Source organism: Lissotriton helveticus, chromosome 3_1, assembly GCF_964261635.1.
Source record: "Lissotriton helveticus chromosome 3_1, aLisHel1.1, whole genome shotgun sequence".
Taxonomy (NCBI): domain Eukaryota; kingdom Metazoa; phylum Chordata; class Amphibia; order Caudata; family Salamandridae; genus Lissotriton; species Lissotriton helveticus.
Window position 1 is genome coordinate 405,058,794 of NC_136061.1, and position 23,895 is coordinate 405,082,688.

Below are 23,895 nucleotides of genomic sequence, written 5' to 3' on the forward strand. Positions count from 1 at the left end.
TCCGGAATGGGCACCAAATAGGTGGAATATGTGAAGTACCCGCCGCAAGGATCGCGATGGTGAGGCCAGTTAGAAAAGAATGTCATCCGCGTACAGCGAGAGGCGGTCTTCGTGATCTACCATCCATTTCAGTCCCCGTATTTCTGAATCACCCCTAACCCAGACGGCCAATGGCTCCAACACAAGGGTGAAGAGCAGCGGAGACAGCGGGCAACTTTGCCTTGTGCCTCACCGAAGGGAAAAGGTAGATGAGCGGTGGTTATTGATGGTGACATGCGCAGTAGGGTGTGTGTAAAGCAGCCTGATCCCTTTTGTTAGTCTAGGTCCAAAGAACATACGAGCCAATACAGCAAAGAAGAAATCCCATTCAATAGTGTCAAATGCCATGGTGGCATCTAATGACAGTAAGATTGCCTCTTCCCTGATAGTTCCGAGTCTACCAAAGGCCCTATTTAACCATCTCAGATTCCGGGCTGTGTTCCTCCCTGGCATGAATCCGGACTGGTCCGAATGAATCAGTCCGGTGATGTAAGGAAGAAGTCTGTTGGCCAGGATCTTTGCCTCGACGGTGAGGAGGGAAATAGGACGGTAGGATTTACAGTCGTCCACCGGCTTATTTGGTTTGTGTATGACCATGATGGAGGCGGTCCGGATGTCGACCGGAAGGAGACCGGATTCAAAGCAATCAGCATACATGTTTAACAGGTGAGGCGCTAACTTAGAAGCCAGGGGTTTAAAAAGCTTGATAGGGAGCCCATTGTTACCCATCGCTTTGCCAGAGCGGACATCCTTTATGGCCTTCTGAATCTCTGTCTCTGTAATGTCCACTTCCAGGGCGTCCCTATCCTGTGAGAAGAGGCTCACTACATTTATAGTAGCCTGGAGGTCAGCCAACAACGGGACCTGAGATGTCTCTGATGTATTGTAGACCGCTTCAAAGTGTGCAGCAAAAGTATCAGCAATTTGTTGGGGGTCAGTGAGGAGTGTACTGTCGGTATTAGATATGGCATGAACCCATCTCGAGGCTTGCTCCCTCCGTTCAAACCATGCCAGGAGTTTACCTGTGCGTTCATCTTGCTCATAAATTTTATGACGGGTAGCCAGGGAGCACGCTGTGGCATCTTCTTAGCGAAGTTGCCTGTAGTCCTGTAGTATCATGTTTAAGGTATGTTGTGCTTCAGGATCCGGGGCACGCGCAATGGACTCCTCCCTGACTAAAATATATCTTTCCATCTCGACCACCCTCTTGGAACGCTCAGTCCTGTGTCCCACCATTAATGATAGTGCACAGCAATTGATAACAGCGCCAAACGCTCCCCAAAGTGTCTCCGCAGAAGCGACGGACGCCACATTTCCGCAAAGTAGTAATCAGTATCCTTAAGTACCGCCTTCCGAATATGAGATATTTTTAGTGCTCAGGGGTTTACAGAAAGGGTACCGCGGCGCTTAGCCTGCTTTGGGCCGAAAGTTGTGAGAATGGGCGAGTGATAAGACATGGGCATGCTAAACATCTGGACGTAGTAAAAGCATGAATGTCTTGTGCATGTGTGAACATGTAATCTATTCGAGACTGGCTGTTGTGAGCCCCTGACTGAAACATAAATTGAGTATTGAGCGGTTTAAGCCATCTCCAGATGTCCACAACCACAACGCCTAGGGTGTTGGCGAACTCATTGAGCTGGGAGCCCCGTGGCGGATCATCTCCTGGTGGGAGATGGTCCTTAGATCCATCCATAGTTAAATTAAAGTCGCTCCCCAGTATCAGTACTCCTAAGGGTAATTCCAGTAGTAGAGTTCCTACGTCTCAAAATGTCAAGTGTTGTAACCCAGGAGGGACATATGTGGAGACTACGTTAAGGACTTGTCCCTCCCAGGTGCCCGTGACAGCTGAGTATCTACCCTGCGCGTCAGTCCAGGTGTTGTGTATCATATAGGGGTAGCCTCTGCGGAAAAGGATCCCCACCCCCCTTGAGCCTGAGGGAAATCCTGATGAGGGATCATGCAATACCCCCATCTATTCAGGGCCCCACAGGAGTTCCCAACCAAGTGTGTCTCCTGGAGCATCACAATGTCTAGAGCATGCCGTTTCTTATACTGCAACACTATACTCTTAATTTTGTTCCTCAGGCCATTGACATTCCAGGTCAAGAGGTTAAGAGCTGCACCCGATGCCATCTAACTATTTGTTGGGAAAATAAATCATCTTGAGGAACTCAGCAGCCAATGGACCTCCCGATTACCCCTCCACCCCATAGCCAAAACTTGACGGTGGCCAAGCACCTCTCGAACGGAGATTGCATTCACAAGGGACAATATGGATCAATTGCTTCACAGGAGAACCAAGAGTGACAATGTCCCGATACAAGAAAAAAGAAAACAACAAAACCCATCCCCTCCCCAATGTGGACCCCACCCTCGCTCCCTGCACAATGGACATAGAACTACCCGCCACCCCCAACTTGCAGAGTGCCTGTCGCCCTCCCCCATCAACTTCGGGTATGTCAACAACTCCACTAAACCAAGTAAAACACTTTCTCCCCACCTAAGAGTGTAAGTCAAAGTCTCAGCAGTTGGTCCCTCTGACTTGTCCATTGTTCATCTTCACGCCGTCGGGCTCTGTGTCTCTGCCACACCGGCCACAAGTGCAGATTTGTGTGAGCGCTTGCCCACTGTACGCCAGCCGTTGAGCCAGTCCCAGGCGTCCTCGGGTCTCATGAAGAACCATAACTTGCCACCTGATTCAACACGGGGTTTCGCTGGGAACAACATGGCGTACTTGATTTCATGGTCTCTGAGTGCGCGCTTCACGTCCAGGAAGCTGTGATGTTGGTTTTGAACTCTCAGGGTGAAATCTGAAAAAAGGACTCTTTACTGTTTTTGATTGCCAGGGGGGGTGGGGCGCCCATGCAGTTTGGAGTATATCATCTCGGTCCCGAAAGTTAAACACTCAAGTGAGAAGTAGTCGGGGGCTCCAGGTTTCGGGCTACCCCCAGGCTCACAGTGAGCTCGTTCAATGGAGAAACACTGGGACAGACCCCGCGGTTGAAGTTGTAGAATCAGCTCCTCAACGAAAAGGTTGGCGGCCTGCCCCTCCGCTCATTTCGGAACACCAAGAATCCGAACTTTGCTGCACCTCATTCGGCCATCATAATCATCCAACTGCAAAGCCATCGCCTCACGGGAAGTTTGAAGTTCGGTCACCTGTTTCTTGAGGAGGGTCAAGTCGCCCACCGGGTCTTTTGTGATGTTTTCAACAGAGCTGTCTCGGTCCGCCATTTTACGCATATCTTCTCGGATCAAGGCAACCTCCATGGCGACCGTGTCAATCCGATTTTTGAGGGAGGTCTGTACGGTGGTTATTGCAGCTAAAATGTCTTTGTTTGTGGGTTCTGGGCTCTCACTCTGGGTCGCGGCAGCCTTGGTTCTTCTGCCACGCATACATGTCTAGCTTCGCTTGCATGGCACTACGCCCGCTGCGGCCCGTCGCCATGTTGTCTCCGCCAGAGAGGGATCAACGAAGGGCCGGGACGTGCCAGCTACTCACCACCACCTGCAGTGGGGTTCCCCACACGGCCTGTCAGTTTTGGCAGGTAGCACCCCAACCCCGGAGCTGATGGACAATTAGGCAGCACCTCTCAGCAGCGTCGGGATCCCTGGCCTCACTCAGTAACCTAGTCGATGGAGGCCCTGCTGCCTCATCGGTCAGCAGGCCTCCGTGCTAACCGTCCACCACCGGGCACTCACGTTGCCTCCACTTTATATCCAGCCCCAGGGCAGGTAACTATCCAGGAGCTCCAATCTCTTACTACCCCCGGAGCACTATAGCTGCCATCTCATTAGGGGATCGTCCGTCGCCCTTCTCAGCAGGGGAACATGGCCGTCGTGCAGGAGGTCACCTCCGGTTTGTCACACCCAAGCTGAGGAGATAAAACGGGTAGTGTGCAGGATGTTGCGGCCCCACAGATCGTTCAGTGCACCACGTGGGCAGCAGTACGAGGTGTCCCATACACTCTCGTGGCCCACCACTCCAGACTCACTCACAAAAGTTCATCCGACCGCGACGGCGGCCTGCTGATTCGGTCTGGGCGGGTGATGCAGGGGCAGCGTTCATCTCCGGGGGGCGCAGGGAAGCCCCCTCCATACTCGGAGATCCAATCGGGTGAGGATGATGGGGGCTCTGAGGGGAATTGGCATCTGCAGGTGCTGGATCCACCCCCCCTGACGATCACCAACCTTCAGGGCAGCTCCGCCGGGTGCCTCCCGTACTTCCAATGTTGCTGAGGAGTGAGCGCCCGAGCAGTCGCCTTTACAGTGAAGACCCAAGCCCAGGCCTCAGCCGCTGAGTTATTTAGCGCTCCTCTGCCGAGGCACGCCTCTCCTCTCCAGCGCAGCTGCGGATGGAAGAGTGAGTGGCAGTCTTATCTTCATGGGGGCCCCTCCGATCTGGGCCAAAGTTCATGCGATCACCGGGCAGCAGGATTCGATAAGCACCCTGTAGAGGAAATCTGGCCAGGACAAACAGTATTATGCAGATGTTTCGGGAGTGGCGCAGAAGAGCTCAGCTACTTTGAGGCCATTCCCTTCGGCAATTGGCCACGCCCCCAAACATACACTATTGATAAAGGAATCATAAACAAATGTTACTTTCTCAAATATGTGATTGTCACTGTTCAGCACCCACTTCTACTCTATCCCATGTTAAATTCTCCTTCTTTAAGCCAAAGCATTAGCAGCAACAGCTCTTTTTTTTAAGTTTCAGCAAGCAAATGCTACGCATGCGGTGCCTCAAGACCTAAGGTTAGTAACTCTTGCGTATGCATGAGAGTTTTCCCTCTCAAATGGGTTAATCATGTGGTTATCTACATAGTTCTAATTTGCACATGTGCGAAAGCGTTTTTTGGTTTCAAGCGGGGTTTAGTCGCGCTACAAATTATTCTTTGTCATTTTAAGTGTGCATAAAGCTCTTTTCCACATATGTGAATGTTGTGCGCATGTTATTTTTCTCTTCACTATTTCTAGTGATTAATACTTGTTAATGAGAGATTGATCCGAGCAAGTTTCGTTTTCTTGAATCCTTGCTCCATCAATCCCCCCTCTGATGGCATTTTAGAGCCATCATAAAATACCCATCATCACAAAGTGCCCACTTTATTATTTAATCTTGGTATCTACGTTGTTCTCTACACATTCTTTATATTTCTGTTTCATGTTCAGCTCTTTTATTCTTCCACATAGATTTTCTTTCAATTCCTCTAGCTCAATCTCTTCCCTCTTTCTCTTTCTTCCCATTATTTTGTTTTGGGTTTCAGTCATTAATCCAGTTCTCAATTTTCCCTTGCAATATTTATAGGTCATTATTATTTTCGATGTTACCAATGCTATTGAAATTACGGGGATTCATATTTTCCGTAATAAACTACTTCCAAAAGTGGAAAACCGGTTACTTATTGTGGAAATACCTTTACTGAGTCTTTCCCAAACACCGTCAACTTGCAGTTGGGTCAAATCTTAATGAATCTTCGTAATATTCCTGATATATCCCTCAATACCTTTACTTTTGTCTGGGATATATGTACAGCAGTGTTGAACTTTCAACATGCCACAGACTCCACCCTCTTTTGCTAATAAAATATCAAGGGCAAGTCTATTATGCAAGACCATAGATCTGATTGCAACCTTTTAGGTATTAATCATTGAGAATCCTCTAGCAGTATCTGTTGATAAATGATCAACTACTATGGACAATTGACGTATCTTATGCAAATTCAATACGACTCCATCTGACGATATCAGTGCACCAGATATGTCGCCCACTATTTCTGAAAAACTTGCTCTTTTATTTCTTGTTAGTGCCTTACTTATTTCATCTATTGCATTGTTCTTAGTGATGCGGTATACCTTTGGGAAAACAATGTCAATATAACAACTGCCATACCAACATGCAGGCTACCTATAATAGACATTTTTACCACACACATAATACATTTCTGGGAATACAGGATCAGTTCCCCCTTTTAGTCCCCATCTCCCCATAATTAGGAAGGTAGCTTCACATTCACTAGAACCAATGAAGATACTGTTATTCTCTGTTTTTAGTCTATGTAGACAGAATTTCCCCAATTTGGATAAGTCTAGGGACATTGCAGCATGAGTCTCGCCTTTCTTATAGTCCCCCTCTAAAGTATCCCATGGAGGTACATGTGACTTCTGCTCAACAGCTTTCTTTTGGAAATCCTGTCTTCTCTCCTCTACTAAATTTAGAAAATCTTTTTCTCTGTCACGCAAAAGACAAGTTAGATTATTTCTATGAGCATGTGTTATGGGATTCGTTGTTAGGAAAAATTCTCCCATGTACTATGCATTTCTGCTACTAAGCACAGGATTCAGAGGCCCGATTCACAGAACTAACTTAAGACAAAATCCTAAACTTACTACCATTTTGGTATTCACAGAAGGCACTTACTCATTTTGATATTCACAGAAGGCATTTACTCATTTTGGTATTCACAGAAGGCAGTTACTCATTTTGGTATTCACAGAAGGCACTTACTTATCAATGAGTAAGTGCCTTCTGTGAATACCAAAATGAGTAAATTACTCAAAATGAGTAAGTTACTCATCTTGGTATTCACAGAAGGCACACACTCATCAATGAGTAAGTGCCTTCTGTGAATACCAAAATGAGTAAGTGCCTTCTGTGAATATCAAAATGAGTAAGTGTGTTCTATCAATACCAAAATGGTAGAAAGTTTAGGATTTTGTCTTAACTTAGTTCTGTGAATCGGGCCCTAAGTTTCTACGAATGGGGCCAAATCCATATTTGAGTAAAAATAGTGCAACTTTCCTATTACATAAAACAGACTGGACACCACACTACATGACACGCCATATGTTAATAGAAGATGGTTACACCTTCTGAGTCAGAAGAAGGTCATTTCAGGCAGACATAACAGTCACTCACATCCATTGTATCTACATATTGATAAAAGAGTTTAGTAGATACAGTTAATGACGAATCAGTGTTTAATTCGTCATGATAATACATGCTCTTATCCATTTGTCCTAAATTTGTAGTAGTAGTTTTCTTAGTGACCACATTCATTATTTCACTAGTATTTGTGATATGTTGAATATTAGTCACCATTAATACAGGTATCACAAATATTAGCAATAACCACATCAACATTAGTATTATAATGCTACATGCACAACATTTAACACATCTCCGTTGTAACTTAGATATCGGATGTTCAGTCACTTTTACTTCCGCCATTTTAGTATCTAAAATGTATTTCTAAAATGTATTTACTCTCTAAAAAAAAGGTAAAATCCTTGTGTGATCCCACACTTCAAAGGCTTTCTGCTTTTTGTCAGTTCTTCCTCCTTTTCGATCTTTTTCTTCTTTGTGTTTGCTAATTTCTCAATAAATCCACCCTTTGTACAAACATCTTTTCTTTAAGGTGGTCTCAATTCCCTTTCATCAGATTCTTCAACAGTGTTACTTTCTGGTTCTCCATTTTGATCAAGATTTTCAAAATAGTCAAGGATAATGTAAGTCCACTCTGGAGCTTTATATTTTCTACTTGGCACCCTCCCTCTTTTTGACAACCTCAATGATCTTCTTCTTGATTGTTCTTGTTCTACCTGACTTGACACCTCATTTACTTGTTCTAATTCTTTCCCTGTTTCTCTTCTCAGAATGTATCTCAGTCTTTTCAGTTCACTCGCCAGTGATCACCCGTTTTAACCCTCTTTGATTGCACTGCCTTTTCACTTTCTTCACCTATTTCAAGTTTTCTTTTATTTTCTCATTTTTTGGGTTGGACTAGTTCTGAATTCCCTACATTTTCTTCTTCTTTAGTTTGTTCTTGTTCTGGACCCTCTGGTATTTTCTTTCCTTCTTCCAACTGGGTTTGACCTAAATTTTCAGCAATGGATTCTTTCTCTTCTTCTGATTGATCTGGATCTTTATTTTCTACGATGCATTCTTCCTCCTTTTCTTTTTCAAACAAAATTTTATCTAGGTGTTCTGCAATGAGTTCTTTTTCTTTTTCTGACTGAGCTGAATCTGGGTTTTCTGCAACAGACTCTTCTATATTTTGCTAACTTCGTTCTGGTCTTTCAAGTTCAAGCTTCAAGTTCAAGGAGCCTCTTCAGTCCCATTAACTGGTGCCCACTCTATTTGACTTATACTTGGTTGTTCATTGTCAATACGCTCTTCAGAGTCTGTTTCTCTGATTTCTTCGACTTCACAACTTTCAGCATCTGGCTCTTTTCTTTGTTCTACCAGTTGCTGCTTTTGTCATTCAGGTGGACTTGGGACTCTTTGGGTGTGACTGGCATGGATCCAGTTTGATAAGCCAGCACACTTTACTGCTGTTGTCGTGACCAGTATGACCTAATGAGGTTCTTTCCACCTGTGTCCCAAACATGATTTCCTCGTGTGTTTCTTTACCATAACCCAGTCTCCTGGACACAAATCATGAGCTTGATTCAGCTGTGCTGTAGTTGCATCTTCTCCAACCTGGTGAGACACAGAACGTACCAGATCATCTAGTCCTTTACAATAATCCAACACTAGACCATCAGTTATGTTCATTATTTGTTTCCCGGAACAAATGATTGTCTCATTGCTCTTCCCATGAGATTTTCATGTGGACTCAATCTTGTTCTTTGGTCTGGAATACTTCTAAAGCTTAATAATACAAGGGGAAAAACATCAGGCCATTTCAGTGAAGTGGATGCACACACTTTCCCTAACCTGGATTTTATTATGCCATTTAGCTGCTCAACCACTCCAGATTCTTCTGGTTGATAGGCACAATGTAATTTCTGCTCAACTTTGAAAGCTGTACAAATCAGTTTGATTATGTCATTATTAAAATTAGGTTCTCTATCTGATTCCAAAGTGACTGGAAACCCAAATCGTGGAATGAGCTCTCTGAACAGTAGTTTTGCAACTATTAGACTGTAATTTTTCTTCGTAGGATAGGCTTCTACCCATCGAGAAAACAGACACACAATGACAAGGACATTCTTCAAACCGTTGCACGGTGACAACGCAATGAAGTCTAGTTGCAATCTTGTGAATGGTCCTTCTGCTTTTCCAATTTTTCCCCATCTGACCATTGTCTTTCTCCCTGGGATTTGCAGATGGCAGGTTAAACATCTTTGGCAGAGACTCTCTGCAACTACCCTAAACTTTGGATTATACCAAGTTTGCCTGAAATGTCTAATCATAGCATCCCTCCCAATGTGTGTGGTTCCATGATATACCCTAGCCATTTGCGACAACAAACTATCTGGCATTATGGGCCTACCATCTGAACACACCCACACTTCATCATCTGCTCTTCTCGTGCAACCCGTTTTGATCCAGTGTTCCTTATCTTTTGTGTCTGGCTCATCCTGTAACTGTCTAACTGGGTAAGGCCAAAGTTTCACAGGTGGGCCCTCTGCTATCACTCACACTCTACTCTTATACAATAGAGTCCCTAAAATAACACCTACAGCCCTGCATAGCTTTTAGGTATTATGCCAACAGACGAGTAACCTTCTGCAGTGTGATTTCCTTACCACACTCTTCTAAATTCCGTTCCCGGGATTCCCAAGTATCTCTGTACCTGTGCTTCCAGACAACATAAAACACAACACTAACTCTTATTGTTAAACATATAGTAAATAATCAAAAATTAATAATCAATAATCAATTATTGCCAAATTAATCAATAATAACCATCGCTCTGTTACCAGAAAAACTGATCCAGGATGAACATTTCACAATCAACAAATCTTTCATATGGGCCCATATACACATTCCATTTTCCTGGCTGTTTCACTGGGGGTAAAGTTTTATGTTCACTTTGATCTTGATTAGTCAATGTCTAACTAATCTTCACATATCAACACTCTTCCTTTGGTCAATGGACAATTAGTTGAGTAGTTGATGGTGATATTAACAATTAACTAACTAACTTACAGATCTTAATAAAATATACACAGACTCTGGGCAAGATTCAATGAATTTCATCTAAATCTCACGCATAAATGAATGCTCATTAGTACAAATTCACAGTGCAAACTCCATCAACTTTCATGGGAGAGAAAAATGAATTTAACAAATACATTTAATTCACAGACTTATCCAACAATTCAATGCATTAGGAGTGGATAGATGAAGGGACAAAAAGCATAATAAATCATACATTTGCAGAAGATATGCAAATTTAAGACAGAATAATAATTACCCAATGGTGAAACAGGGAACCCAACCCTCTGGCCAAAGGACTGGTGGAGGTCTCCCGATTAAGAATCAGGAGACAAAGACTATACGACAGGATCAGGACAGGGCAATACTTACTAAACTTCTCTATAGACCCGGCGCACCAGAGTGCATCCCTCTCTTGCACTCTCTCCCTCCTCGATATTCTTCCCGAATCTTCGATCTAATCAGGTTGTCATTCAGGAATGAATCTTCCCAGTCTGTTCTCTTCTTTCCAGCAGCAGCGCTCGCCTACACCTCACTCAGCATCGATGTCTCATCAACTCTCTGACTTATTTTAAGTCACTCCAGATATACTCTTTATTTCTGCATGTCCCATCTTCAAAAGTTGTAAATCTCAGTGGATCACAGACTGTGATTGAGCAGGGGCAGGGGAGTTGTCATCACCTCATGCTGACATATTCACTTCTTTAATAAACCTTATTGTCTAACAACCCCTTCCCCTTTAGCTCATTCATTATTTTCTTTTATTTCCTTTTCACATCCATTAGATGCTTCATTTCAATATGCATTTGAATACTGTTCTACAGTCAAGATGATGGTTCACATAGTGACTTGTCCTTGGCAACCTGTCAGCAACACGGTCAGCGGCTCACATCATTATCACGCTGCGCATGTTCTAACTCGCGTCCATCTTTACCGCCATTGTTTTAATTTGCCTACCACATTACACGTACATTATTAATAAAGGAATCATAAACAAATGTTACTTTATCAAATATGTGATTGGCACTGTTCACCACCCACTTCTACTCTATCCCATGTTAAATTCTCCTTCTTTAAGCCAACGCATTAGCAGCAACAGCTCTTTTTAAAAAAAAGTTCCGGCAAGCATATGCTAGGCATGTGGTGCCTCAAGATCTAAGGTTAGTAACTCTTGCGCATGCGTGAGAGTTTTTCCTCTCGGACTGATTATTCACGTGGTTATCTACGTAGTTCTAATTTGCACATGCGCGAAAGCGTTTTTCGATTCCATCAGGGTTTAGTCGTGCTACAAACTATTCTTTGTTATTTTAATCGTGCGTTAAGCTCTTTTCCTCATATGTGAATGTTGTGATCATGTTATTTTTCTCTTCTTTACTATTTTTAGTGATTAGTACTTGATAATGAGAGATTGATCCGAGCAAGTTTTGTTTTCTTGAATCCTTGCTCCATCAACGGCATGCGTTCTATTGGCATGCGTTTTAATATTTTCATTGTAATAGCTGTTTTCCAAGCAGGTAGTATAGCACAGTGGTATTATTCTAGATCACATTTAAATCCCTGCATGGCCAAAGCATGCTCTCATTATAAGACAGCCAAAACTCAGACTTTTGACATGTGTTAAAAATAGAGGTTGATATTTAAGCAGCAAGGATCAATTAAGTTTATGTTGTGTGCTACCTGAAGGGTGTTTTTTTAGGGAGAAAAATGTCCCAGTCCACTATGGCAAATGCTTTCTTTAGTTTTGATGAGCTATTCAAGGCCTAAAACAGTTGTACATAATCTAGACCATCTTTTCCTGATATAGGGACCCCTTCCAGATTACGAGTGGCTTACCACCTACTTAAAGTAGGCGCTAAACTGCAAGTGTTTTGCCACCGCAAATGCGATCACAAAACAATGATACATACCATTCTGACTCGCTATTAGGAAGGTACACCATTGGCACACCCCTTCCTATTAGCAGCTCGCAAACACTATTTTAGGAATAAGTGCACGCCTCCTGAAGACAATACAAAACTCAGTGACAAAAATCTTCCTTGTCCTCCCCAGACGGGCTCACATCACACCACACCGACTCATAGCACACCACACCTCAAGAAGCTACAGTGGCTTCCTACTCGTGTTTGTACAAATCACCACCCTTTTTTGCGGTCGCAAACGGGACGATTTCCCATTTGCGACCGCAAAAAAACTGTCTTACGTCGGCCCTAAGTGTCTAAAGTCATATAAACTGCAAACTTCTTAACCATACCTTTTTATAAACAGTTTTTATCTTTTGCAGCAAATGGTGTGCAAAACTTTGGGTGTCCCTTCTAACCGAGTGTCCATCCATACTAAAAGGATTGGCGGGGGATTCGGAGGGAAGCTAACAAAGGCAACTCCACTTGCCTGCGCTGCCGCCGTTGCAGCTAACAAGTAAGTGTTTATTTTGCACACAACCAAATTTAAGAATATTTATTTTGCACTCCAGAGATGTGTTTGGCATTCAGCTTGAAATACCTACTGAGCTACTACAATAATGCACAGGAATTACGTGTTATAGCTCTCCAAAAATAAAGCATTATCATTTTACCTCCAATAAGATTCCTTAACCCCTCCCATGCTCGTGACGGAACCGCTCCGTCACAAGCCTCGGGTGGGCTGTGCTGGTGACGGAACGGTTCCGTCACGGCCCGCTCGCCGCGCCTGCGCTGAAGGTTCTATTAGGCGGGCGGGTCCGTGACGGAACCGTTCCGTCATAAGCACAGCTCGCCCGCGGGCCGTGACGGAGCGGTTCCGTCACGAGCACGGGACCGCCGTGCGGCCCGCCTCCCCCTTAGCGCTGCGGCGGAATAGCCGCCGCAGCGAAGGGGTTAACCAGTGTAAATATCAAAACAATAAATAGAGAAAACTGACTTCCTTATGTGGAATTTATCATTATGACTCGGTTTTCCAAAAGGTCCAACCTATATCTTAAATTACCCGTGATTGTACACAAGACACAACTATATGCTTAAGTACTATCCCCAATAACGTGAGAATCCAGGGAAAGGCACTTATCAAAGATCTGTTCTTTAAGTATGGTATGTTGCAACGGTGAGAGAACATATTTTAGTCAAATCAATCCAGGGCATTGGACCATACTTATCTCTCATTACTAGTGCACATGACATATTTTTAATTACCCCTTTTAGATTAAATTAATTTCATCACCTTTTGGCTGTACCTGGTTTTACAATGAATATAGAACATAGAGGATCCTGTGGCTGCGACAATAGGTCTCCACAGGATACCCTACATTTTGTTCTACTCTGTCCGCACTATGCATATCCCATAAACATTTTCCCAAAGGGCCTTTTAAGAAGGTTTAGATTTAGACAGGCACGTGTTGCCTTGTTGTTTTTAAACTGTCATCAGATGTTTTTACACTCTTCTGTGTTTCCAACTTTCTAACGTCTGCTTTAAAGTTAAGAACTACCAGGGGTGCTTGAAGCCCAGAAGAATTTTTGCTATTTTGCACTAAGTTTTGCTGCTATAAAAGTACTAAATGAATATTTTATCATTTTTTATATATTTCAAACCTGCACTTAAACTCGTTGGATGCACTTTGGTATTAAGCGTCAAGTGGGGGATAATGACAGTATATATACCTGGTCTTCCTTGTGTAGGTGGCAGTTTCTAAGAAGACTTCCTTTGCCTGATGTTTCTATTTTTTAAGATGATTCTTTTATGGTCATATTTTTATATGCCGAATAAAGATTAATAATATTATTATTACTATATACTTAAGTATTGTATTGTTCTCAAGGCACAACTGTATCTTCAGATACCTGTGTATTATCCACCGCACACTACCACAGACGCAAATACCTGAACATTGTTCACAAGCACCAGCTGTATCTGCAAATGCTTGGGTATTGCCTCATACTTCACCGGAACAACCCAGAGAATCCATCTCCCACAGTTCATCTCAGAACCCAAGAAGATCATCAGCTGCATCCCCAAGGATCATCCCTCAGCCCCACCCTCTTTAACACATACATGACACCCCAGGCCGACACCATCAGATTGCATGGACTCAACACCATCTCCTAGCTGATGACACCCAGCTCATCCTCTCACTGTCGGAAGACCCCCTCTACCACCAGAGCCAACTTCCACAAATGTATGATGAACGTCGCCAACTGGATGAAGGACAACTGTCTCAAGCTCAACACGGACAATACAGTAGTCCTCATCTTTGGGAACAACACCTCGACATGGAATGACACATCGTGGCCTGGGCCCATCCCTACAGACCACGCCCACAACCTCAGCATCATCTTGGACAGCAAGCTGTCTATGAAGAAACTGGTAAACACAGTCTCATCTGTCTTCTTCCACACCCTACTCAAGCTCTGCAAGATCTTTAGGTTGCTCCCAGATAACACCAGAAGGACCATCACACAGGCCCTCGTCACCAGCAGGCTGGTCTATGGGAACACACTCTACGTAGGAATAAGTGCAGGCCTCCAGAAGACAATACAAAACTCAGTGACAAAAATCTTCCTCGTCTTTCCCAGACGGGCTCACATCACACCACACCAACTCACAGCACACCACACCTCAAGAAGCTACACTGGCTCCCAATCCAGAAGAGATGTTAGTTCAAGATGTTGACCTATGCACACAAAGCCCATCACAATGAAGGACCAACATACATCAACAAACGTATTACCTTCCACCAACCAACCAGACACCTATGATACACCTCCCTCTTCCTCGTAGACACCCCACAGATCTGTCAAGGCAACAGCGGAGGAAGCTCCTTCTCACAACTGGCGGCTAAAACTTGGAACAACCTTGCCTGACACCCCAGGACCGCCTCATCGCTCAGGCAATTCAGGAAATGACTCAAGACCTGGCTGTTCAAATGAACACAACACCACTGAGCAGTTAGCAATTCCAGCACCTCGAAACCCTCTTGGGTGATTTGCCGTGATTTACAAATTCTTAATTGATTGTATTCCACTAGGCACTACTGTATCATCAGATACCTTTGTATTGTCCACAATGCACTACAGTATCACACTTATCTGTGGATTGTGTCTATTAGATGTGGCTATTCTTTTAAATAGCTATGGCTTGCTCACAAGAGCTAATGTATGTCAAATAATTATATTATGATTACATAGTACTACTGTGTCCTCAAGTACGAGTGTATTGTACAGAGCGCTCTGCTGTATCACCATATACCTTTGTTCTGTCCACAGGACAGTACTCAAATAACCTGTATCGTCTATGAGACACGGCTATACCTACACAAACTACTGTTCTGTCAAATATTGATCAATTGCACACACAAAAATGATTAAAACTTCAAATACCTGTCCATGGCCCTTTTTTCAAATGCCTACCTTTTTATCAAGAAGACATAGTATTCTCCTTCATATGTATATCTAAATATATGTTAATTGATCACAAAGCACTACTGCAATCTCATATACAAGTCTGGTGACCAAACGCACAACTATGCATTCAAGCATGCTGACTAAAAAACACCAGTATTTCTTCAAGCTTGTTTGCCCACAAACCATGATTGTACCCATAAATCCATGTTTATTAACCAGAAAATACTACTGTAACCTCCATAATACACCTTGGCCACAAAGTACTACAGTACACTCCAATATACACTTTGACCACAAAGTACAACAGTACTCTCAAATACAGGTATTTACCACAAAGTACTATTATTCCCTCTAATACAATTCTTGACCACAAAGTACCATAGTACCCTCTAATACAAGTCTTGACCACAAAGTGCTACAGTGCGTTCTAGTATATGCCTTGACCATAATGCAGTTCGGTACCCTCTAATGCAAGTTTTGACCACAAGCTACGACAGTAACCTCTGATACACGTAATTGTAGTGATAGAGATATTTGCACTCACTGGCGTGGTTTTGACCATTGCCCACTACCATCTCAGTATATTTTGCTATCGTTTGCATATGTGTGATGCTTACTTTATTTCCGACTTTACCTCACCTATTGGCAGAGCTTACCTATTTGCTTTGGCATGATCTTATGCCTTCTTTCTATGGTCTTTGCTTTTTTTCGGGCCTAGAGGCCTATGCACGAGAGACGTCATATTCTTTTCTGAACCGCTTGTAGGTGATAGACCATGTTTTAGTTTCAATGTGTTATTCGCTAGCTATGAACCAGAGAAGACCGGTTCTTATCGAAGGAATGTGCTCATGTCGCGCCGAGGTCATAACAAAGGCTTAGCTACCCTGAGGAGTGACCTTGGTACCAGGTGGCACAGGAATTCAGTGGGAACCATAGGAGGAGTTTGCTAGAAGCTTCGATGAGAAACTGCGTTCTATATTAGTGAAGGGAGAGATTTACTGGTCTGACATTCTGACATTTTGCTTGCTGCTGAGATCTTGCTAAGAAGTCATGGCGGTCTGGTGAAGCAGCGTGGTGCAGACGTGTACCTACGACTGTGGAACAGAGAGTCCTGACCAGACCAGAGGAAAAGAGAGGAAATAATCTTTATCCAGCTGACGAGATGACTAGGATTATGGTGAGGTGTTCCAAGTTAGCCTGTTGTATCTTACCATATGCTTACTTTTCAGCTTTTATGTGTGTGAATGTTTTGGTGATTGTGATAATGTTTAGTTACTTATTTTCTTGTCATCCTATTATCATGTAATAAATGTTATGTTATGTTATACCTTCTTGTATAGCGCTTGACTCACCATGAGGCATCTCGGCGCTTACTCAGAATGTACTCCGGAGGGGAAAGAAACCAGAGAGGGAGGAGCCACTAATACAGAAAGGCCTTTAAATGTTTTCTAAAGATTTGGTAGGAAGGAATTACACTTAAGGAGATAGGAAGGCTATTCCAATACTTGGGAGCCTAATAGGAAAAAGCCCTGCCCCCTGACCTGTGGAGTCTGATTCGAGGGACCTGTAGTAGCCGCTGCGAGCTAGATCACAGAGAGCGGTTCGGGATATGTTTTACCAGCTTGTTCTGCAGGTAGATAGGGCCCTGACCCTGGAGGGCATTGAAGGTCAAGCAGCAAACCTTGAAAATAGATCTCTGCCTTATGGGAAGCCAGTGCAGTTTTTTCAGCAGAGGCAGCGAGGGGGATCTCGCCGGCATGTTGAATACCAGCCTTGCCGCCGTATTCTGGATCACCTGCAATTTATTCAGGGAAGTTGCTCCAGCTTCTGCCAATAGGGCATTGCCATAATCTAAACGGCTAATGACCATTGCTTGGGTCAGGGTTCTTCGGTGCTCCAGTGGGATAAAAGGAAAAATCTTCCACAAGAGTCTTAGCCTATAGTAACAGGACCCTGCATGGAAAGAGAGTGGCTGATCTTGATACCCAAGTTGTTCACACACTCCTTAGGTGTGGGGGGGGGGGCACCCAGTTGTATAGGCCACCACTCCTTGGACCAGACTGCCGCGGCCTTCCCCAGCAGCATGAGTTCCGTCTTCCCAGGGTTCAACTGGAGAAAGTTATTGGTCATCCAGTTAGAGATTTCCCAAATACCCTTGTAAAAACGGAGTCTATCCGCCTCCTGATTAGGGCCGATGTTGAACAGTAGCTGGGTGTCATCGGCGTAAGAAATAGTTTCAAAACCCAGGGCTTCCACAACCTTAGCCAGAGGTGCCATATAGATGTTAAAAAAGGTAGGGCTAAGGCAGAAGCCCTGGGGAACGCCCTTGTCCAATGGAGTTTTCTCTGCCTGATATGGGCCCATGTTGACCGTTTGGTATCTATCCATTATGAAGTTCTGAAGCCACCTGAGGGCCGAACCCTGAATCCCAATAGCTCTTAACCTCTCCACCAGCCTGGCATGCGAGATGGTATCGAATGCCGCGGAGAGGTCAAGAAGGATCAGGATTTCCGACCCCCCTGCATCTACCGACATCCGCAGGGAGTCCGTGACGGCCAATAGCGCCGTTTCCGTACTAAAACCCCTGCGGAAGCCGGACTGTGAGGCGTCCAGAATACAGTGTGACTCAAGATAGCTGTTTAGTTGCTGATTGATCATACTTTCCAGCATTTTACCCAACAGGGGGAGCAGCGAGATAGGGCGATACTTGCCCAACTCCTGAGGGATAGCCGCAGGTTTCTTTAGGATAGGATGGACGAATGCTTCCTTCCAGGGCACTGGAATTTCGCCCTCCGCAATTGAAAGATTAAAAAGATTCTGGATAGTAGGAGCCAAAGTATGGGATAGAAGTGCCATAATTTTTGGGGGGCAGGGGTCTAAAGTAATAGGTTGAAAGCATTCAAGGGAGCAATCGGTCCGTATAAGTGTACAGCCATGGTTGAAGGGAGTAGGCGCCTCATGTGAAAAATTCATGTAAATGATTTCAATGTTCTCCCGAAAGAACCTCGCCAAGGAGTTGCAGAGGTCTTGGGATTCTATAGAGGGTTGTTTGCATGCCACAGGGGCCACAAAATCTTTCACGATGTCAAATAGCGCTTTAGCGGAATTGGTCGCGTGCTTGATCTGGTTCGCGATAAACAGGCATCTTGTGGCTTTTAGATTGTGGTGGTAAGTTGATAGGGAAGATTTAAATAGAGTTTTTGATTGGGGGGATTTGATTTGTCTCCAGATTCTTTCCAGTCTTTTGCAAGAAGATTTTTCCTGCCTAAGTTCAAGAGTATACTATTGGGCAGAGCGTCGATTCAGCGGGGGTCTTGATTTCTTTTTAGATGGAATAATTATATCCAAGGCTCTCACCATTTCTGTCGTGAGGGTCGACAAGGCGTTGGATACCTCCCGCTCCTCTGTCCAATGGCGGAGCGTAAATACTGTCTCAAATGTCTGGGGAGTGAGCTTATTCCAAGGCGGCTGAGTTAGTAGGGCTCTACCAGCAGGCCGTCCTCTACATGGAGGGAAACTAGACGGGCTCGTAAATTTGATCATAAAATGGTCCGATCATGTAAGGGGCCAAGGGGCATCATATACGAGTGATTCTATGTTTGTGAACAGTAGGTCAAGTGTATGCCCCCCATTATGGGTAGGTCCTAGAATTCTTTGTGGAAGCCAAAGGTGTTCCATATCTGTAAGAAGTTTGTTTACTTTAGGCGATGCAAGTATCTCACCGTGAAAGTTGAAATCGGCCAGTAATAGAAATTTGCTGGAGGCCACAACATGGGTAGCTATTAAATCCACAAGCCTATCTGTAAAATCCGCTTTCGGACCAGGGGGGCGATAGACCAAGGCCCCGGTCCAGCTTTCTGAGGGTGAAAATGTGACTTTGAAAAGACCTAGCTCCAAGTGTTTGTCAGAGATCGTTTCAATCTAAGCAACTTTAAGGTGCTTTTTAAACACTATAGCAATACCTCCCCCCCCCCGTTTTTCCCACCCTATCCACATGGATAAACCCATAATTTTCGGGGATAGCCATGTTAACCATTGAAAGATTGGCAGGATTCAGCCAGGTCAAGAAACAAATCTCCGGGGTGTGCGAATGAATTACGTCCCAGATTTCGAATGGATGCTTGGCTAAGGACCGGACATTACAGAGTATGTAAGATCGGCCCTCCGACGGTGGTGTCCTGAGTAAGCTGGTTACTGGCACATGACTAATAGATTGGTCTCCTTGAAAGGAGCAGCTCCTACAGGCTACCGGACCCTCCAGGAAGTCGGGGAATTTAAAGGAACAGGTCTACGCGGCACCTGATATGGCAGCAGCTGACTTCAATATGTTACGAAGCTCTGAGGACGAGTAACCGATCCTAGCCTGAGAGTTGCCTGCTGGCAGAAATCGAACAGAGGTCATGGCCTCTAGGCACGTCAGGGCTCGGACGGGCGCAGAGGGGCTTACCTTTGGCGCACCTTCGGAGCGCCAAAGGGGGCGCCCGCTGCTCGCGTCCGCTGCGCAAAGACATAGACGTCTGCCTTTCTACTGCTGCGGAGCGCGTCAGAGTGCAAGACCGCCTCCCCCACCGTCCCGTCAGCAAGGTGGGCGTGGCGTGACCGGCAGGCTCACTAGCGGGTGGAGACTCCGCTCCTAATCAGCGAAGTAACAGAACAGCAGTTCCTCTATTCAGGGTACGTGCGAGTTTTAAAAATACAAACAAGAAAGCTAAGTGACACAATAATAAATTTAAAACACGAGCAGTGTGCAAAAGCTTCTCGCTCCCGGCTTTCCGCCTCAGGAGTGTTCTAGGTTCTAAAGAGACCCCAATGTGCATTAGTATCATTTGTCTGTTTTCCTTTGACAGGGGGTGGATGGATTCTTCTTAGCCAGGTGCTGTTGTACAGAAGGATGGTGAAATTCCCTTCTTACCGGTAACTGATGACAGGAAGGTGCCTGCTTCTAATCAGGGAATAACTACAAGTGCAATCTTTATCTTATACATTCTGTCAGGGAAGGTCGGGCCCCTTGCCCATGTAAGGGAAATCGGCTCCCAACAGGCATGTCCAAATTATAGGTGTTGCTCCCTCGCAGAATTGCGTTGTTTTCGTGCGCGTTGTGTCGCCGGGAGGCGTTGATTAGTCGGAAGACGTTGTGTCGTGCCGAGTGCGCGCTGTGTCGCCGGGAGGCGTTGATTCGTCGGAAGACGTTGTGTCGTGCCGATAGCGCGTTGTGTCGCCGGGAGGCGTTGATTCGACGGAAGACTCTATCTATCTATCTGTCGCCCTCACTCTATCTATCTATCTATCTATCTATCTATCTATCTATCTATCTATCTATCTATCTATCTATCTATCTATCTATCTATCTATCTATCTATATATCGCCCTCACCCTATCTATCTATCACCCTCCCTCTATCTATCTATCACCCTCCCTCTATCTATCTATAATCCTCCCTCTATTTATCGCACTCACTCTATCTATCTATCGCATCAACACGGCATCACTCAGCACCACCACGGCATCACTCTGGGGCACCACAACATCACTATGCGCTACCACAGCATCACTGAACGCCACAGCATCACTCGTCGCCATCACATCACTTAGCGCCACTACAGCATCAATCTGTGCAACCATTCAACAACAACTGGTTCAAATATGTTCTCTCAATATTTCAAGCTTTTTTTTTTGTAAACAAATTTTTTATTGGCAGTCGTATGCAAAAAGGAACATCTATCGATATATCACTTCAGTGTTTGACAACTCACATTTCTCCTCATCCCTGACTTCTTGAATCGAATTCTCTCACTCCCTTGCTTTCCTCTCTCATCATCTCATCTCTCCTCATGGAGCATACGGGTCAGACCCGTATGCTCCTTTCGGCCTGTGCCACTCTGCTTATTGTTCCCTAATTCAAGAAGGCATGAGTTGTCTGTCTCACTATTTTGATGCAGGCGGCGTCCACCACCACCACATCCACCACCACCACATACAATACCACCATGTCCACCACCACCACCACGGCCACCACCACGTCCACCATGAGGCCACCTCACTCTATCTATCGTCCTCACTATCTATCTGTCGCCCTCACTCTATCTATCTGTCGCCCTGAATCTATCTGTCACCCTCACTCTATCTATCTATCTATCTATCTATCTATCTATCTATCTATCTATCTATCTATCTATCTATCTATCTATCTATCTATCTATCTATCTATCTATCGCCCTCACTCTATCTATCTATCGCCCTCACTCTATCTATCTATCGCCCTCACTCTGTCTATCGTCCTCACTCTATCTATCGCCCTCACTCTATCTATCTATCGCCCTCACTCTATCTATCTATCGCCCTCACTCTGTCTATCGTCCTCATTCTATCTATCGCCCTCACTCTATCTATCTATCTGTCGCCCTCACTCTATCTATCTATCTATCTATCTATCTATCTATCTATCTATCTATCGCCCTCACTCTATCTATCTATCGCCCTCACTCTGTCTATCGTCCTCACTCTATCTATCGCCCTGACTCTATCTATCTATCGCCCTCACTCTATCTATCTATCGCCCTCACTCTGTCTATCGTCCTCATTCTATCTATCGCCCTCACTCTATCTATCTATCTGTCGCCCTCACTCTATCTATCTATCTATCTATCTATCTATCTATCTATCTATCTATCTATCTATCTATCTATCTATCTATCTATCTATCTATCTATCTATCTATCTATATATCGCCCTCACACTATCTATCTATCACCCTCCCTCTATCTATCTATTACCCTCCCTCTATCTATCTATCACCCTCCCTCTATTTATCGCACTCACTCTATCTATCGCACTCACTCTATCTATCTATCGCATCACCATGGCATCACTCAGCACCACCACGGCATCACTATGGGGCAGCACAACATCACTATGCGCTACCACAGCATCACTGAACGCCACAGCATCACTCGTCGCCATCACATCACTTAGCGCCACCAAAGCATCAATCTGTGCAACCATTCAACAACAACTGGTTCTAATATGTTCTCTCAATATTTCAAGCTTTTTTTTTTGTAAACACATTTTTTATTGGCAGTCGTATCCAAAAAGGAACATCTATCAATATATCACTTCAGTGTTTGACAACTCAAGATTGATACACATTATTGGTACTTATGCCTTTTATGAAACAATCCCCACAGAACCCACCTCCCGTTGACCCCCCCACCCCTGTCAGTGTGCCCGCAATCAACCTTAAACAAAGATAGTATCAATAGGTACCCTCCACCTAGTAGTGCCTTTGAACATGTCTGTTTGTGTTAGGGGGCAGTTTCCCCAGTGTCCATACTGTGTGTGTGCCATCATGGTGTCTGTGTTGGGAGCAGTCTACCCGCTAGGTTGCCAGCTCTACGCCAGCACCTCATCCTCCTCTTCACTCGAACTAACCCCTGGTCGTTTATGCGCTGTCACTAAGGCCTCCCATGCTCTGGCTACTTCTAAGGCTTTGTCGTTGTCTAAGCACCTGGCCTGCTGCAGTCTAAGCGTGGTCTCAGCTCCTGCCCAGCACTGAAGAGTGGTCTTCCATCTCAAATAACTAGAGCCCTGGCTTGATTTCCAGGGCATGGTGATTTCCCTTTTAGCCAAAATCAGGCCCAGGTCATAGAACTTGCTAGTGACTTATGTTCGGGGGTGTGAGGAAACCAGAGCAGCAAGCAGGTGCCCATATCCACTTCTATCCGCCGGTCCGTGACAGCATTCAGACAAGACAGCACCGCATCCCAGTAGCCAGTCAGTCCACTACAAGACCAAAACATATGGGCGAAATCAGCCCCATTCTTCCTACATCTCGGGCATAGCGATGTGGTGCCCCCAAAGTATTTTGAAATCTTAACAGGTGTCAAGTATGCTCTGTGGAGCGTGAAAAACTGGACTAACTGGAACCGAGCATTCCGAGTACCCTTCCAGGCGCGCCGAACCAACTGAGGCCACGTTGTCTCAGGGATAGGTTTCCCAATATCCAGTTCCCATTTGCCTCGTAGCCCGTCCAGGGGCAACAGGGCTCCTGTCGAGAGTCTCCGGTAAAGGCAAGGGACGGCCTTGAATTTACCCGCCGCCATAACCACATATTAGCAACCGGCGGATGTCGGCGGCTCGGTAAGCCCTGTACTCCAGTGTTTCTGAATACTAGCCACTAGGGTGGCGTGCAGCAAATAATCCCCCCTCGGAAGGCCATAGTTGTCTTGCAACTCTTGAAAGGTCAGCAGTGCCCCATCGCTGTAAAGGTCTCCAATCATGTGCAGCCCCAGTTCCTCCAATGTTGCCATCGCCGACCAATCACCTCCATGCGGGAGGGCCGTGCACATCCCCAAAGGAATCTCGGGAGCGTACGGGTGAGTGGTATCTGAGCGCTTGTGACTGCGAAGCCAGCAAAGATGGAGAGTACGCTCCTCAAAAGTGAGTTGAGCTAAGTCCAACTTCTGGCCTAATATTATGAAAGAGATAACATGCCTGGGAAACAGCCTGCCCTGTGGCACCTCCGGTCCACGGAATTCTCGC

General features: G+C 45.0%; 1 protein-coding gene across 1 annotated transcript in view; it reads left to right on the plus strand.

Moving 5' to 3' along the window:
- The window catches only part of LOC144822537 (aldehyde oxidase 1-like), a 661,088-nt gene that overhangs the window by 373,796 nt on the left and 263,397 nt on the right, over window positions 1-23,895 (plus strand). Inside the window, exon 22 of the mRNA XM_078680183.1 lies at window positions 12,270-12,403. Coding sequence (XP_078536309.1) covers window positions 12,270-12,403 — 134 coding nt within the window. The remainder of the gene's footprint in view (window positions 1-12,269; window positions 12,404-23,895) is intronic.